The sequence below is a fragment of the Bufo gargarizans genome, chromosome 4 (genome assembly GCF_014858855.1).
Source record: "Bufo gargarizans isolate SCDJY-AF-19 chromosome 4, ASM1485885v1, whole genome shotgun sequence".
In the NCBI taxonomy this organism is placed as follows: domain Eukaryota; kingdom Metazoa; phylum Chordata; class Amphibia; order Anura; family Bufonidae; genus Bufo; species Bufo gargarizans.
In genome coordinates, this window is record NC_058083.1 from 461,535,975 (window position 1) to 461,553,960 (window position 17,986).

The 17,986-nt window shown below is 42.7% G+C and overlaps 1 protein-coding gene across 3 annotated transcripts in view; it reads left to right on the forward strand.

The window, feature by feature from the left end:
- The window catches only part of PLCB4 (phospholipase C beta 4), a 349,218-nt gene that overhangs the window by 242,371 nt on the left and 88,861 nt on the right, over nt 1–17,986 (forward strand). For all 3 annotated transcript variants that reach the window (XM_044288724.1, XM_044288726.1, XM_044288725.1), the window contains 3 exons: nt 10,839–10,929; nt 15,312–15,407; nt 17,745–17,845. In XM_044288724.1, coding sequence (XP_044144659.1) covers nt 10,839–10,929; nt 15,312–15,407; nt 17,745–17,845 — 288 coding nt within the window. The remainder of the gene's footprint in view (nt 1–10,838; nt 10,930–15,311; nt 15,408–17,744; nt 17,846–17,986) is intronic.

The following is a 17,986-nucleotide window of genomic DNA, read 5'->3' on the forward strand; positions in this document are numbered from 1 at the left end:
TTTGATGTGTCAGACTATACTGATGCATGCGTTTAAATAATTCTGTGTATTTTAAATTGTGTCCTATGAGCCTTTTTACTCGGGATGCTGGGTCAAGTCCATGAGACTAAAGGCATGATTCACAGTTTTATGGGTAAATATATGGATCGTAAGACATCCAGTAACCTTTCCGATCCTGCCCTTAGTCTTCCAGTACAGATTGTGCACACACTACACGCTGTGACTTGTTGTTGCGCAGACACGTTTTTGTGGAAATTACGAGGCTTATGTAAAACATGATGCAAATAGATGTGTCCTAAGTCATGGTGCTGGGGTCATATTAAGTCATATCAATTTAAAAAAAATATATAAATTTATTTCAACCCATCAAAAACTATGCTTCAGGTAAATTTTGTGAAACCAAAAATATATGTTACTTAATGTGAATATTTTAAAGCTAACCTGTAACTAACGGCGTGCAGTGAAGAGTCGTGTGTTACAACAGACTATGCACATATTAACTACTGTATGTCTGCAATAGAGAAGGCCATCCTATTGTAGGCGGGGTGATCATGGGATGCGGTTTTAACTTCCGGGTCATGTTTGAGAACTTTTAAAAAATTTGAACATTGTGTAAGGAAAAAATTACAAACCCCTCTCCGGAGATATTTACAGTTGCAGCATCTAAATTTATGAGTTCCTTACAACAGCTCTAAAGAGAACCTCTCCTGACAGGTCTGTTTTAGTATCTACTTGCCTTCCCCATGTAATAACATTTTGGAAGCATCTTTTATTATGTCTCTATATTGTGTTGTTCCTTTATTATTCCTACTAGAACATAGTAATATAGTTTGTAAGGCTGAAAAAAAAACATCCGTCCATCCAGTTCGGCCTCTTATCCTGCAAGTTGATCCAGAGGAAGGCAAAAAAAAAAAACTGTGAGGTAGAAGACAATTTTCCTCGCTTTAGGGAAAAAAATTCCTTCCCGACTCCAATCAGGCAATCAGGATAACTCCCTGGATCAACGACCCCCCTCTAGTAGCTATAGCCTGTAATATTATTACACTCCAGAAATACATCCAGGCCCCTCTTGGACTCTTTTAGTGAACTCACCATCAATTTTGAAGAAAGATCATGGTTCTTGAAACCAGAGGAGCCTATATTTAGGATCATTTTGTCCTATGGCGGGTCTTAAGATGTCCATACAGATTAGATATATGTCAGCTGAACCCACCAATTTCAGCAAGATTGATCGACTAACTAATGTATCTCCCGTAACTATTGTGTCTCCCGACATCTGATTTTGGGGAAAAGAAAGATTGGGCATATTGTATTTCAACGTGTCCAATCTTTTGCTTGTGCTGGACATACACTGCTGCCAGATGTCAGCTGAACCCTAAGCCACTGACTTAGGGTCCATTCACACGTCCGCAAATGGGTCCGCACCCGTTCCGCAATTTTGCGGACCCATTTATTTTCTACGGGGACGGAATGGATGTGGACAGCACACATTGTGCTGTCCGCATTTGCGGAGCGCAGCCCCGATCTTCGGGTCCACAGCTCCGCTAAAGATAGGGGTGCCGGGCGGGTGTGTTGTGGATTCGCAATTTGCGGGTCCGCAACACACCACGGACGTGTGAATGGAGCCTTACTCCCTTCTCCACATGGAAAAAAAAACATGCACTTGTCTGAGCTGAGCAAGCATATGTATGTTAGAGTTGGGAGGAAAAGGCTACTTTCACACTGGCGTTTTGGCTTTCCGTTTGTGAGATCCGTTCAGGGCTCTCACAAGCGGTCTAAAACTGATCAGTTTTGCCCTAATGCATTCTGAATGGAAAAGGATCCGCTCAGAATGCATCAGTTTGCCTTCGTTCCGTCTCCATTCCGCTCTGGAGGCGAACACCAAAACACTGCCTGCAGCGTTTTGCTGTCCGCTTGATGAAACTGAGCCAAATGGATCCGTCCTGACACACAATGTAAGTCAATGGGGACAGATCCGTTTTCTCTGACTCAATCTGGCACAATAGAAAACGGATCCGTCCTCCATTGACTTTCAGTGGTGTTCATGACAGATCCGTCTTGGCTATGTTACAGATAATACAAACAGATCCGTTCATGGCGGATAAATGCGGTTGTATTATTGTAACGGATCAGTTTTTGCAGATCCATGACGGATCCGCCCAAAACGCAAGTGTAAAAGTAGCCATAGCTGTTGGTCAAAAAAATGGCCAGCTTTGTAGTCTACTGGGCTTTAAGTCAAGGCAAAAAAAAAATTGTCCTGAAACTAAACATTATAAAAGGTTTAGAAGGTTAGGGTAGGCAATAGGAACAGCATTCTCTAAGTTAATAATTGAGACATCATGTGTCGCCCTAAACATCCAGATCCTGTCAAAAAATGATGGCCAGGACATGACCACTGAGGCCATGTGGTTAGTAAGATCACCCATATTCAGTCAAACATGATCTGCTTGGAAGTTTCCTTGAGAGAATTTTGTAATCAAGGCTAATATAAAACTAATGATATGGAAGACTTGAAAGACCATTCCTAACAGTTCAGAAGGCCTGAAGGACATATTATATGTTAATTTGTGCATATCCTGTAGATTCTTATCCTTTGAATTGTTTATTTTGTGCTTAAACCATATTCGCTCATTTGTGTCTGTTGTAAGCACTCATTGTTCTTCTATTGCATCATGTTTCATGCATAGCCTTGATGATTGTGTTATCGGAGCACTGACCTGGAGATGTTTTTGCTGCTACTTGGGCATATCTCCCAACATTCCTCAATTAAATAAAATGCTAAAAATGCACCTTGAAGCATCCAGGCTTTTGGGAACCTGATCATCTAGACCTTTTTTTCTGGAGTACTGACCAGGTGCCTCAGTCCAGTAGACCACACTAGATTATTGTCATGTGGCTGGCTGTTCTGAGGAAGCCTGGACGTTGGGTTTTATGCCTGGGAAGTAATATCACTTGCTTTCTCTTGTGTTGCTGATGCATAGTATGTCTTCATTGCTTCTTCGTGACTTCATGGTTTCTTTTTTTCAGTAAAACTATTATATTTCCATCTTTATGAAGAGCTTGTGATTCAACCACTAGACTTGACACTTCATAGCCCTGCTAAAATCTATGGTCAATACAGTTGGGGTGCTTTATTAATTGTGGTTTCCCTGTACACATTCCCATCCTGTTGTGCATACAGTGCAGGTTTGATATGTGTAAATTTCAGTACACAACTAAGTAGGACTTTTCAGCCAGATGACCTAGGAACTTTTCAAGTAGCTGTGATAGTGAGAGGTTAAACCTCCATCTATGTGAATCAGAAACACATTGAGCATATTAAGAAGTTGAGAAGAATATGTTCTTTCCCATCTAGGGACAGTACTTAAAGAAGTTTTAAAGTTTGTTTAAACTGATGATCTATCCTCTGGATAGATCTTCAGCATCTGATCGGGGGGTCCGACACCCGGGACTCCTGCCGATCAGCTGTTTGAGAAGGCAGCGGCACTCTAGGAGCGCCGCGGCCTTCTCACTGTTTACCGCAGGCCCAGTGACGTCACGACTAGTATCAACTGGCCTGGGCGCGGCCAAGCTCTGTTCACTTGAATGGAGCTTAGCCGCTGCCTTCTCAAACAGCTGATCGGCGGGGGTGTCGGGTGTCGGACCCCCACCGATCATCAGTTTCAACAAACTGCAGAACCCCTTTAAAGTAGCACTCCCACCAAAAATTTTTAGGGAATGTAGTTTAGTAATATGTAGTGAATGTTATCTTCCCATCAGTGACTGTATTTGTGAGCTATCCCCTCTCTTCTGATTCTCTGCTGTGTCATGTGACCAACTCTCTGATCTCCAACTGACACAGGACAGGAAGCCAGTTACCTCTCTAGCTTTCCTATGAGACTGAGGCTCCCTTAGGAATACATAGAGAAACTGACTTCCTGTCCACACATAAGATGCTGTGTTATTTTGAAAGTCTCATTGCTGGTCACATGACACAGCTGAGGATCAGAAGTGAGGGGATAATTCACAAATACAGATACTGGTAACAAGATTACATTCACTACAGAGTACATCATGTACCTGTCTAACAGGTCAGAGACTAACTTTTTTTTGCGGTAGTTCTTCTTTAAGAGAGGGCAGTGACCCAGGCCATGATACCTAAAGAGACGTAAAGAAGCAATCTGTATTTTTTTTATTTTGCACATCATACTAACTCACCACCAATATTCTATCACTGTCATTTGTCACACCCTAACTCAGTTGCATCCATACCTTTTTCATTATGGGAACATGGTCATACAACCTCAAGTCTGATCACTAGCCCAGTGCTTAATGTAATGTGTAAACAGGATCTTGTTCTCTCCCCTGAGGCTTATTTCCTGTGAACTACAGGATGACATCATCACCAATTAAATCCCTCCTAGCAGCTCTCAAGCCCCTTCCACTTCCCCTCTCCACCCTCTATGTTCCTTTGTATATCTCAGAATTCTGTTGAAGATATAATATCTTCCCTATCTAAAGGACCAGTAGTGGAAATATAGTAGGTACGTGTATACAGTGATTAGCTGCAGTTATATAAACCTCCTGAATCACACTGCCTGCCTGTACTATCTGTGTGTACTGACTCTCCAGTGTAGTTCTATGGGATGTAACCTCACACTGGTCTCCCTGTCTCCTGCATGTAAGAGCTGACAGGAGAGAGTGAGATGACAGGGCAGGGAGGGCAGACAGGCTCAAGCTGCATCACATAGGAAAACATAAAGAGCGTGAGGGGACAGCAGCTGTGTCACTAATCTGTCATGGCTGCCATTACGCAGTGCAGTGTGGTGAGACCCCCACCCCCTCTGTCTCTGCAAAGTCAGCCATGATGGGTAGGATTCTTTAGGAAAACCATATCTGAGGGGAGAAGGAATCAAGATGGTTGACACCCCACATATTACACATCAAATTAAACAGGTTTACACAAGAGCCTCTATCTTATTCTTGAATAATGGCCTACCCTGCACTAGATAGGCAAAGAAAAAAAAAAAACCTGGAGTGCTTCTTTAACAATTCATCTTTTGGGATGCCATGACTACAAATGACACGTAATAGTCGGAGATCCATGTTACAAAATTTGTCTCTGTTTAGTCCTATCCACTGCTTTACCTAGTTCACCATTAATTTAAGTAGAAGAAAGGAAGTTTCAAGTCTGGCGGCCGAGCAACTTTCAGTATCAGAAATAGACAAAATGCTTAACAGTACAGTACTTTCTATAAATGTTAGGGTGCTAGGCACATATAGTACATGGCTCTATATAGAGAATTTAAATCTTCTTTCTGTTTGACATCTAAAAAGAATCAGCCACAGAGGAAATCCATGAAACTTCAATGAAAAATTGCTCTTAGTTACTCAAAAGGTTCTGCTCCCCTGTTGGTAAAGTCCAGGGTTAAGGGTTAAGAGTGAAACATGTAAAATGGTTTTATGTGGATACTTGTGTAAATTCTTGAGTCTACGGATCTTATGCTTTGCCCATAGTTTGAACGGGAGGAATAGTCCTGCCTGTCTCAGTTTGCCTAAGGCCTCATGCACACGATCGTGGTGTGTTTTGCGGATCTGTAAAACACGGATGGCGTCCGTGCGCGTTCCGCAATATGCGGAACGGCACGGACAGCCTATAATATAAATGCCTATTCTTGTCCGCAAAGTGCAGACAAGAATAGGACATGTTATTTTTTTTTAGTGGGGCCACGGAACCGAGCATCTTTTGCGGTCCCATTGAAGTAAATGGGTCCGCTTCCGAGCCGCCAAAACGGCGGCTCGGATGCGGACCCAAACAACGGCAGTGTGCATGAGGCCTTATGCATATCGTTGAAATGTGCAGTATAACCGTAAGTGTCTGCAGAAAGTAAAAGAAAGGTCTGAGAGGACAATTGACATTTCTTCTTGTTAATTGGGCAGTTATCATACTCTTAGAAAAATCATTAGGAAGGTCCAGTATTTTTTCTGATGGGACTGATATCAGAAACAAGTATTACCTTATTATACTGTTGTAGTTGCCAAAATATCTGCATAGCTGCATTGTCAAAATTGTGTAGGTATATGGATGATTGGGTATATGACGCATCCATAAACAAACATTGCTGCCATACAGTGTTTAGCCTTTCCCTACCTATTACAGTCTAAAATTTAAAGAAATTGTCTATATGAGAAGAAAAGAAGGCCAGCTTTTTTAACCCCTAGTAATCTGCAATTATCTCTTTAGTGAGAACCAGTATCCCCCCTACTCTGCACTCATGAGGGGCAGGAATCCCAAAACAGGACCACAGTCTTTCATTTTATGTGTATGTAATTTCATAGCACGTGGCTACTCTTTGCTTTGTAAACCAATGTCTTTGTGATACAATTTAGTTACTTTTGTGTTTGCTGCAGGGGTCGATCTCTGTGATCTTTGACTTCACTTGGTAGACACAGTTATTTAGGTGATCGATCCCTGTACATTCTTGTATATGTATATGCCTCTATACATGGCTCTATTTTAGGGCACTGGCAGTAACCTTATTTGCCTTCAAAGTGATATATACATATATGTTCACGCATGTCTATAGGACTTGGTTCTCTATTTCTATGATAGATGATACTATGCACATACGCACTTTTTTGCTGAGATTTAGACATTAGTCTTTATCACAATTGGATGGGACCATTTGAGTGACCAGTTGCTATACACGTGTATGTCCCGAGCTGGGATTTTTGTCTTTGGTGCACTGGCAGCCTCTTATATGGAGATATATACGTGTATACCAGCACACTTGTGGACACTTGTGGCATCTCTAACATATAAGACAGGTCTTGTCCTATATGCGTGTATATATGTGTATATGTTTGGAGATATACATCTGCACTTTTTCTGGACATTTGTGACAATTGTGTGTGACATCCGCATAAGTCAGTGCGTTTGTTGTACATCTTAGCTTTTTGGTAGCCTCGCTGCCCTCTTCCCCCAGTCGTTATGTAACTATGTTATGTCCCCTGAGGTGTAGTCCACCTTTTTATCTGATGTGACACATCACATATAATAAACTTTTTTATGTATTGTCTAATAAAGTATACGTATGTATATTTTGCTACTATACCCGTCTGGTCTCAGTTTATCCTTTGTTTGTGTACACTGGGTGGGTACGTTACTATAGGGTACTCTGTGTGCATTCTGTGACTGTTGTATTCTAATATCAGTAAAGGTATAAAATCACCAAATGCACACACCAAAAGGGTCATTTGCACAGTATAAAATAGCACACCGTACATAAAGTAAATTCATTTAAAAAAGATCTGTAAATCGTTCATTTGTGCAAATGTTGGAGACTGAACTATCCACCCCATATATATTTAAAGCCTTCATTTGGCCGTAAACTCTCCTAGTACAGATAATGTGGTAGATGGGTGTGAGGACCTCAAATTCAGAACGCGCACAGTGTGACCTGAAGTCTGGGGCCGGGCTGCGGCAGTGTGGGCCAAATTCTTAATCTCCACCCCCCCAACCCTACCACGAAACAGATATGTGGATGGACATTACATACATCGCTATTAAATATACAGTAGAATACAGCACCATGCCTGGTACATCCAGTGACGTCTCCTGGGATGTAGACTCTTTACTCAACGTCTTCATTCTGGGATAAGACCGCCATGATACCTTCTTCAAGCGGATTCTCGTCTCTGCAGAGTTTCACAGAAAGAAATTTAGATTCCTCACTTTACTATCATCCTCTCCTTCCTAGAGCCATACAGATGGTCCCTATTCCCCCATTCCCCATAATATTATTCCCCCTGTATATTATAATGACCCCTCTGTATTATTATAATGACCCCTCTGTATTATTATTGTAATGGCCCCTCTGTATTATTACTATATATAATGCCCCCTCTTTATTATTAATATTATGGCCCCCTCGTTAGTATAATGTCCTCGGTCCTCCTCTCTCTGCTCCTCCCCCACCCCCACCCCCATAAGCACCCAGTACCTCCACAATTAGGATACTTACCTCTCTTCATCACAGCTTGCACCTTCCCACGTTGCGTCATCGCGTCATCTCGCGAGACCCGACGCAGGCGGTTACAGTGAGGTAATCGTGACCTCCTGCGCCACTCTACTGCCTCATAGGCTTCAGGCCTAGTGGCCTGAAGCCTATGAGGCATAACAGAAGAGATGGGAGCCATAGGGAGCCGCCCGCCCCCCCCCCTCCCCCCACGCTACGCCACTGCGTAAACGCCACAGTTTTCTTAAACATATGACAAAATATTTACACTAATTGTTACTATTATGGTAATAGATCTATTGCTTATATTACATAAATCAGGGGATCATTAAAGGGATTGTCTCACTTCAGCAAATGTCCTTTATCACATAGAGAATGTTAATACAATGCATTTATTGGATTCATTTTTCCATCACATTATACACTTCCTGTATCCATGGTTACGGCCACCCTGCAATCCAGCAGTGGTGGTCGTGCTTGCACACTACAGGAAAAAGTGCCTGCATGTGCGCACTCCCATAGTCCCAGCCACTAGAGAGGCCAGCACCTTTTCCTACAGTGTGCAAGTACGGCCGCCACTGCTGGATTGCAAGGTGGTCGTAACCATGGAAACAAGCAATGTATAATGTGATGGAAAAATGAATCAAGCCAGCCAAGGAGGCAATATGAACACTCACAATACATTAGTAAGTGCCTTGTATTAACTTTCTCTGTATATGATAAATGACATTTGGGGAAGTGAGACAACCCCTTTAAAGGATTTGTCTGAAAATTCATTATCAACTATCTTTTCAGGACCTCAGCTTTTAGCCAGAGAAGAGAGCTGCTTCAGAGCTTAGCTTATTGTGGAGGACTGGGCACATGCACTACACAGACCCTCTGTTGACTTCAATAGTAGCTTTGGAATACTTAGTTTTCCCTAAGGTGACGCTGCAGGGAAATGGATCACTGACTGTCAGATTTCCCCTCCGATTACATCTGATTCTTTTGGGTCCTAACCGCAGGATATCATATAATCAGCATGTTGTTGAGGGACCTTTGTGACCAATAAAGATTGTCTAAAATGGACAACCTCTCTGGCAGTATTTCTCTCTGGGACACACTGAAAAAATGTACATTATGGTACTAAAGAGCAGCCTTCGCCTCCCCTGACATGTCTGGTTTAGTAACTACTTGCATTCCCCGTGTAAGGCTACTTTCACACTAGCGTTAAAGTTTTCCGGTATCGAGTTCCGTCACAGGGGCTCAATACCGGAAAAAACGCTTCCGTTTTATCCTAATGCATTCTGAATGGAAAGCAATCCGTTCAGTATACATCAGGAAGTCTTCAGTTTAGTCACTTTTACTGTATTTCGCCAGAGAAAATACCGCAGCATGCTGCTGTATTTTCTCCGTCCAAAATTCCCGAACACTTGCCGGAATGCCGAATTCCCATTGAAATGTATTAATGCCGCAGACCAAGTGTTCCGGAAAAACAGATCCTGTTTACCGGTCTGCGCATGCGCAGACCTTTAAAGATGCAAAAAAATAATTATACCGGATCCGTTTTTCCAGATGACATGGAGAGACGGATCCGGTATTTAAATGTATTTGTCAGATGGATCCGGATCCGGAAACAAATGCTATCCGTTTGCACACGGATTTCCGGATCCGGCAGGCAGTTCCGGCAACGGCAATCCTCTAACGCTAGTGTGAAAGTACCCTAATTACAATCTTGGAGCATGATTTTATGTTGTGCTGTTCCTTTAGTATTCCTTTTTAGAGTTATGAATGAATGGCAGTTTGTAATGCAGGTACAGTTGGGTGTTACCAGTTTGCTGGCATCACTGATTGGATAGTGTCAGACTATGTAGGGACCCCCCCCCCCCCCTTAACTGGTAACACCCATCTGGACCTTCATTGCAGACTGATGGAAATTCCTTCATAGGTTCTAGAAGGAATAATAAACAAATGATACAACACAGAGTCATAAGAATAGATGCTCCAGAATGGTTTTTACACGGGGAATGTAAGTCGTTATTAATACAGACATGTCAGGAGAGGTGACAGCTCCTCATTTAGGCTACTTTCACACTAGCGTTTTTGCTGGATCCGGTAGGGTTCAGCAAAAAGGCTTCCGTTACTGATAATACAACCATTTGCATCCGTTCAGAACGGATCCGGTTGCATTATCTTTAACATAGCCAAGACGGATCCGTCATGAACTCCATTGAAAGTCAATTGGGGATGGATCCGTTTTCTATTGTGTTAGATTGTGTCAGAGAAAATGGATCCGTCCCCTTTGACTTGCATTGGGGGTAATGCCGGATCCGTCTTGCTCCGCATCCCAGGACGGAAAGCAAAATACATGTTGCGGTTTGCTCTCCGGTATGGGAACGCAACTAAATAGAACGGACTGTATTTTGGAGCATTCCGTTCTGTTCAGTTCAGTTTTGTCCCCATTGACAATGAATCGGGACAAAACTGAAGTGTTCTTTTCCGGTATAGAGCCCCTATGACGGAACTCAATAACCGGAAAACGTAAACGCTAGTGTGAAAGTACCCTAAGACATGTATAGATTTGTTTGTATGGTTACACATAGCCCACTTTTTGACTGAGTCATCTATTGTGGATCATAGTAGTTACGTCTGTGGCCGGCATTACCCACAGTCACATTTTGTAATCTAGGCTGTAGATATGTACCAGGGCAAACAGATGCCGCCACATTCCCACTGTATGAGGAGCTCTGCACGCCTGCATGTTTTGCACTTCTGTAAATGACCTATATTGTGTGCAATATAGACCTGAGACGGTCGGACTAATCTCATCTTTGGCGTATCTATTTTAATTCTGTTTTTCAGCTAGATCCTGGGAGATCTTTGCCTTCTCCAAATGACCTGAAAAGAAAAATTCTCATAAAAAACAAGCGACTGAAGCCTGAGGTGGAAAAAAGTATGGCTCATCTATACTGCTGTGATTGTTATTGTGTGATCCTTTCCATTGCCTCCCACAGTTACTCTGCCAAGGAATAGGAAGGGACAGTAGTGGCTCATTTTCTATAGAAAAATCCACATTAAAGCTTAGCTCCAGCTTAGCCTCCCCCCACCCCAAAACAAAAAAAAATAAAAAATTCCATTAAACTAAGTAGAATTTGCTAATGTATTGTCATTAGTGAAATTACTAACATCACAAAGAGGGATCTGAACAGTGAAAGTGCTGGGCAGCCCTACAGAAGTCGAATGTCTTGCGGTGGCTTTTAGCGCCCATCAGCTCGCCTATTATGTGTTCAGATTGCATCTGTAATTGTGCTAATGATTGTATATTAGAGAACTGCACATAATGCAATTCCCTAATATGTTAACCGAAGTAACCCCAAGCTGCAGGTTGACTATGCCGTAATTCATTGCACATTTAAAAAACTGCTAAAAAAGTAGAATACTTTATCCAAAACTTTAGCAATACTATAAAATCAGTTTTCAAAATATAAAAGTGAAGTTAGACTGTGAAAACAGTTACGTGAAATGTAGAATTGCATGGGTTGTGGGGTTTAGAAAACCCAATTTCAGATGACCAATGAGGTTTGTAACTAGAGGAGGGTCTCCATGCTCAGGACTCTCGCTCTGAGGGACTCAGTAGGTCTGTGTATAACATGCACAACCCAAAACTGTATAATGCTTTATTTTACCTGCAGTAGCACTGCATGGGAATTGAACTCTTGTCGTCAGGTTCCCCCACAAATTGCCCTGGGTTATCCATCAGTGAGTCACCCTGCGATCAGGTTAAGGGAAGAGCATCTCTCAGCATGATCAACCCTAGCAAACCAGGCATATTGATAGGGCCGGGCACTGCTCCAATGCCTGTCCCTGAAATCTCACCCATCCACTGGTAAGAGTTCAGTTGCTGCATGCGCAGTAGATCTCACCGACCGGGCTGTTCCCCCTCCTGAGATCTAAACTGCGACGGTTAAACTCTCACTAGAGCATACTCAAGATTTCAGGGCTAGGCATTGGAACAGTGAAGATGTCTGGCCCTGTCAGTCGTTGGGAGAGAAGAAGTGACTAAGGCAGAAAGGTGGAGGTGAAATGGGGCTCCGAGGCGCTAGGCCTACCCCTCGGGGCTTCAAGCACCACATTAGCATAAAAATTAAAGTAGGAATTTCTCAATTAAAGCAGTTTTCCAAGGGTTTTTTACTGATGACCTATCCTTCAGATAGCAATGACACAGTGGTTGGCACTTTACTGTTGAATGTAGGTGCTCTGTGGTAGGGTGATTATCCCAAGCAGATGGAAAGGAGAACCACGGCACTCTATTTGTAGTTGAGATTTTTAATTATTTTTATTTAATACATCCAGTTAATTGAATAAATCACGAGTCAACATTTTGGTCCTAACCGGACCTTGATCACGACCTAAATACAGGTCCTTCTCAAAAAATTAGCATATTGTGATAAAGTTCATTATTTTCTGTAATGTACTGATAAACATTAGACTTTCATATATTTTAGATTCATTACACACCAACTGAAGTAGTTCAAGCCTTTTATTGTTTTAATATTGATGATTTTGGCATACAGCTCATGAAAACCCAAAATTCCTATCTAAAAAAATTAGCATATCATGAAAAGGTTCTCTAAACGAGCTATTAACCTAATCATCTGAATCAACTAATTACCTCTAAACACCTGCAAAAGATTCCTGAGGCTTTTAAAAACTCCCAGCCTGGTTCATTACTCAAAACCGCAATCATGGGTAAGACTGCCGACCTGACTGCTGTCCAGAAGGCCATCATTGACACCCTCAAGCAAGAGGGTAAGACACAGAAAGAAATGTGTGAACGAATAGGCTGTTCCCAGAGTGCTGTATCAAGGCACCTCAGTGGGAAGTCTGTGGGAAGGAAAAAGTGTGGCAGAAAACGCTGCACAACGAGAAGAGGTGACCGGACCCTGAGGAAGATTGTGGAGAAGGACCGATTCCAGACCTTGGGGGACCTGCGGATGCAGTGGACTGAGTCTGGAGTAGAAACATCCAGAGCCACCGTGTACAGGCGTGTGCAGGAAATGGGCTACAGGTGCCGCATTCCCCAGGTCAAGCCACTTTTGAACCAGAAACAGCGGCAGAAGCGCCTGACCTGGGCTACAGAGAAGCAGCACTGGACTGTTGCATGTCATTCGGAAATCAAGGTGCCAGAGTCTGGAGGAAGACTGGGGAGAGGGAAATGCCAAAATGCCTGAAGTCCAGTGTCAAGTACCCACAGTCAGTGATGGTCTGGGGTGCCATGTCAGCTGCTGGTGTTGGTCCACTGTGTTTTATCAAGGGCAGGGTCAATGCAGCTAGCTATCAGGAGATTTTGGAGCACTTCATGCTTCCATCTGCTGAAAAGCTTTATGGAGATGAAGATTTCATTTTTCAGCACGACTTGGCACCTGCTCACAGTGCCAAAACCACTGGTAAATGGTTTACTGACCATGGTATTACTGTGCTCAATTGGCCTGCCAACTCTCCTGACCTGAACCCCATAGAGAATCTGTGGGATATTGGAAAGAGAAAGTTGAGAGACGCAAGATCCAACACTCTGGATGAGCTTAAGGCCGCTATCGAAGCATCCTGGGCCTCCATAACACCTCAGCAGTGCCACAGGCTGATTGCCTCCATGCCACGCCGCATTGAAGCAGTCATTTCTGCAAAAGGATTCCCAACCAAGTAGTGAGTGCATAACTGAACATAATTATTTGAAGGTTGACTTTTTTTGTATTAAAAACACTTTTCTTTTATTGGTCGGATGAAATATGCTAATTTTTTGAGATAGGAAATTTGGGTTTTCATGAGCTGTATGCCAAAATCATCAATATTAAAACAATAAAAGGCTTGAACTACTTCAGTTGGTGTGTAATGAATGTAAAATATATGAAAGTCTAATGTTTATCAGTACATTACAGAAAATAATGAACTTTATCACAATATGCTAATTTTTTGAGAAGGACCTGTATATAAATCAAAACATAATTATGAGTGGGGCACAGAGGATCCAGAAAGGCAAAATAAATGCAATTTGGCCCGTGATTTATTTAATTAACTGGATGTATTAAATAAAAAGAATTAAAAATCTCAACTACAAACAGAGTGCCGTGGTTCTCCTTTCTATCCTTTAGATAGGTCATCGGTATCTGATCGGCAGGGGTTTCACGTGTCGCTGTTTGAGAAGGCACCAAGCCCACAGTAGTGCCGTTGCCTTCTCTCTGCTTACCAAGCACAGCACCGTTCATTGTACAGTGGCTGTGCCTTTTTATCACAGTCCAGCCACATTTGTTTCAATGGGGCTAAGCTGCGCTTAGGACATGTGACAAAAGAACGTGACGTCACGCGGCCTAGGAAAAGATGAAGAAGGCCGTAGCGCTACTTCAAGCGCTGGTGTCTTCTCAAACAGATGATCGGTGGGGTCCTAGGTGTCAGACCTCCACCGATCAAATACTGAAGACCTGTCCAGAGGATAGGTAATCAGTAAAACACACTTGGAAAACCTCTTCAAGACAGATTGGATTGATGCAAGAGAGGGGTCCACTCAGCACTACCAGGCAGTAGGCCTGGCTTACTAGGGCTGATCATGCTGACAGATGCTCTTTACATGCTGGAGACTATTTGGGCACAGGGACTATTTGAGTGATTTCAAACTAGGCACAGAATAAAAAATACATGGGCACGAAATAAGCAATAGAAAATAAATAAGTACTTGAGTATTAAAATGTTTTTCAGGACTTAGATTTTGATGGCCTATCCTCAAGATAGGTCATCAATGTCAGATCAGTAGAGTTGCGACACCCGCCCCCACCCCCCTAATCAGCTGTTATGGGCAGCCACTGGTGCCAGAAGGTATAGAGTGGACAGAAGGCTTTGTCCACTGAGTAGTTTCTGTCGACAACATACTTTAGCTTAGCTACCTTTACCTAAATGGGAGCTGAGCTTTAGTACCCTGGCATGACCCCTATACAGTGGACATAAAAAAATCCTTGTGCTTCAGTTTTTTGATAGCTGCCAAAACAGCAGATTGTGGGGGTGCTGGGTGTCAAACTATTGATGACCTGTCTTGAAGGGGTGTCCACCAGAAACAGTAAGAAAATGCATTAGCTTTGACCTTCTACATTATATTACAGATACTAAAATGTAGGGTACAGATGCAAAACCCATAATGTTTTTTTTTTTTCCTTTTGCATCTGCTTTGGTTTTGCTTTACATTTGCAGGGTTTCAGGTTTTATTTCCAATGCATATTGGTAGTCACCTGTGTAAAGTCTTTTCAGGATTACCACATGTTCAAATGTAATTGTCATCTTTGTCGACAGAACAACTGGAGGCTTTAAAAAGCGTGATGGAGGCTGGGGAGACAGTGGCACCTGTCAGCATCCTTGAAGATTACATTGAAGAAGAAACTGAAAATGGTATTTATTCCTAAATAGCCTAAAAAAGTGGCTTTTTATGCCATTACTATTTGTGTTCCATAATTGATACAACCTTTATCATTCTCATCTCAAAATTATAAATTAACAATTTACATAGATCTACTGTATAGTCAAGGAAGTACAGCACCCATGAAGTTGAAAAGCCAAACCTAGGACAACCCAAAATAATGAAAGCGGATGCCCGCCACTAAAATGACAGCTTCCTTCTGGGTTGTGGGATTTTACCTCAAGTTTTTGGAGTAAGAAAAAATATATGGCAATGTTATGGCTTTCAATTTTTACAAATCAATATAGCCTGTATAAATGAGAACACTGGGATTGGTAGGGATGGGGACAATTAACTGCATCTGACAACCGTCATGCTGAACTTCAGGGACAGAGTTGAGGACACCTTTTAAAAGCATCAATTTGGGTGCCAAAATAGCTTGACCTGCCCTATTCAAATATAAGATAAAAATGCCCTATTAATAGGGGCAAGCCTTGTGCCCAACATGGTGCCATCCATAAATACATAGGCCCCAATGAATACAGGTCCCATAGTTTGGGGTGCAGGTCTGTATTTTTCAAAATCAGTGGGTCAATGTGCTTGAGAAAAAGCTCACTCCTTCATTTAGTTGGGATAACCAAATTTATGGTTTAGGAGCTGTAATCATTTACCCATCTGTATAGACCCCTTCTGAGTACAAATGAACGGCTTTGGGCGCTCTGCTGAGTGCCTCTGTTCATATGATGTTATCTTAACATATCAGAAGATGCATTTAACTGCATTTGGCCATAAGGCTTCTTTCAGATGACCCTAACTTGGGCCATTTTATTATCTGCATGACATACTTTGGACTCCCTCTGTTGGATTCCATTTTAAGCAAAGTAAGTTTAGTAGAGGATTCATATGTCTGTGCTGCTTAATAAATGCTCTGCTCTTACATCCAGTCATGTCTCCTCTGAGGTACACTCTTTCCTCAACGTCTTCATTCGTAGATAAGACCGCCACGATACCTTCTTTCAGCCGCGTTTCGTCTCTGCAGAGTTTATCACAGAAATTCTTTTTAGATTCCTCACTTTACTATCGTCCTCTCCCTCCTGGTGCTTCAACACTGTCATCCTGCTGCTACCCCCAATACTGTGCTAGCGTGTGCCTATTACCGGTATTTCACCTAGGCCCCCAATAATAATAATCCTCCATTATTAAGCTTCTTTATAATGGAGGACTATTATTGTAGGGGCGTAGGTGGAAAATAATATGCACAGTGAGTAGTACTAGTAAAATTCCCATAGGCCTGCCCTGCTGTGCAGCAGCCTGCAGGCTCCACTTTGGCCACCACAGTAATAATCCCCATTTGTCCCACAGACTGTCACTACCTATTAGGGCTCCCATTTACATGCCCTGGAGGCAATTGGCAAATTAGACCCCCTTCCCCCTGGAAAATTCCCCCTCTGGGCAACAAGCCCGGGCCTTAACTGAAGAAAAATACCACAGTCTGCACTGCACTAGCAGTGCTGCCAAAGTCACTGCACTCCCTACCTAACTGCGACACTGGCAGTGTGGCACTGTTTACTTTGAAATTGTGCCTCCATCGCTGGCTCTCTTGCTTCCCTCAGGGGCAGGCTGTAACTTGGCTGAGAGGCTCAGTCAGGCAGTGCGGCAGCCATCTTCTTATTGCTCCGCACTGCAGTGTCCTTCCCGCCTGGAAGGTGGGCAGCGCCGACTAAGGAGTGCCGTGCACGCCTGATGATTCATCAGAGTGCGCACGCTCAGTTCAGCTGATACCTCTCCTCAGCATTGTGGAGTCCACCGGCTGCGCAGCGGCCGCAGACTGCGCTTATCAGCAAGATTCAGACAGCACATACTACTTAGCAATCAAATTTAAAGTTAGTTGACGGCCAGGGCGGCGCCCCCTGCAGTCTGGCACCCAAGGCAATGCCCCCACCACACTACGCCACTGGTGCTGCGGCCATAATGTACATACTAAAATGTGCCTGTATATGGCCATCTGAAAGCAGCCTTAAAGGGAACCTGTCACCGGGATTTTGTGTATAGAGCTGAGGTCATGGGTTGCTAGATGGCCGCTAGCACATCGGCAATACCCAGTCCCCATAGCTCTATGACAGGTTCCCTTTAATTTTTGTAAGCTTCGCTCAACACTAGTCATGATACTAGATTCTAGTTACTCCACCAGATTTACTATAACAGAAGTATACTGTAATACTTTTCATATTTCATTTTATATCTTTTCATTTTTTTAATGATGCATATTAAATATCCCCAGTTTATTCCCAGAAAGATGTTTAATTATTATCTTTGTTCTTCCATATCAGCTGATCAGGAGGAGGAAGCCCACCCTGAATTCAAGTTTGGAAGTGAGCTCTCAGCGGACGATCTTAGCCAAAAAGAGGCTGCAGCAAACATCGCAAAAAAAGTAATTTTTCTGATGTTCTGTAGGATTATTTTTTTTGTAAGACAGTATAATAACCCCTGGATAGCACATTCTAAGACCTATAGTATACTCTTGGTGTCTATTCACACGTCCGTAGAATGTGTCCGCACCCGTTCCACAATT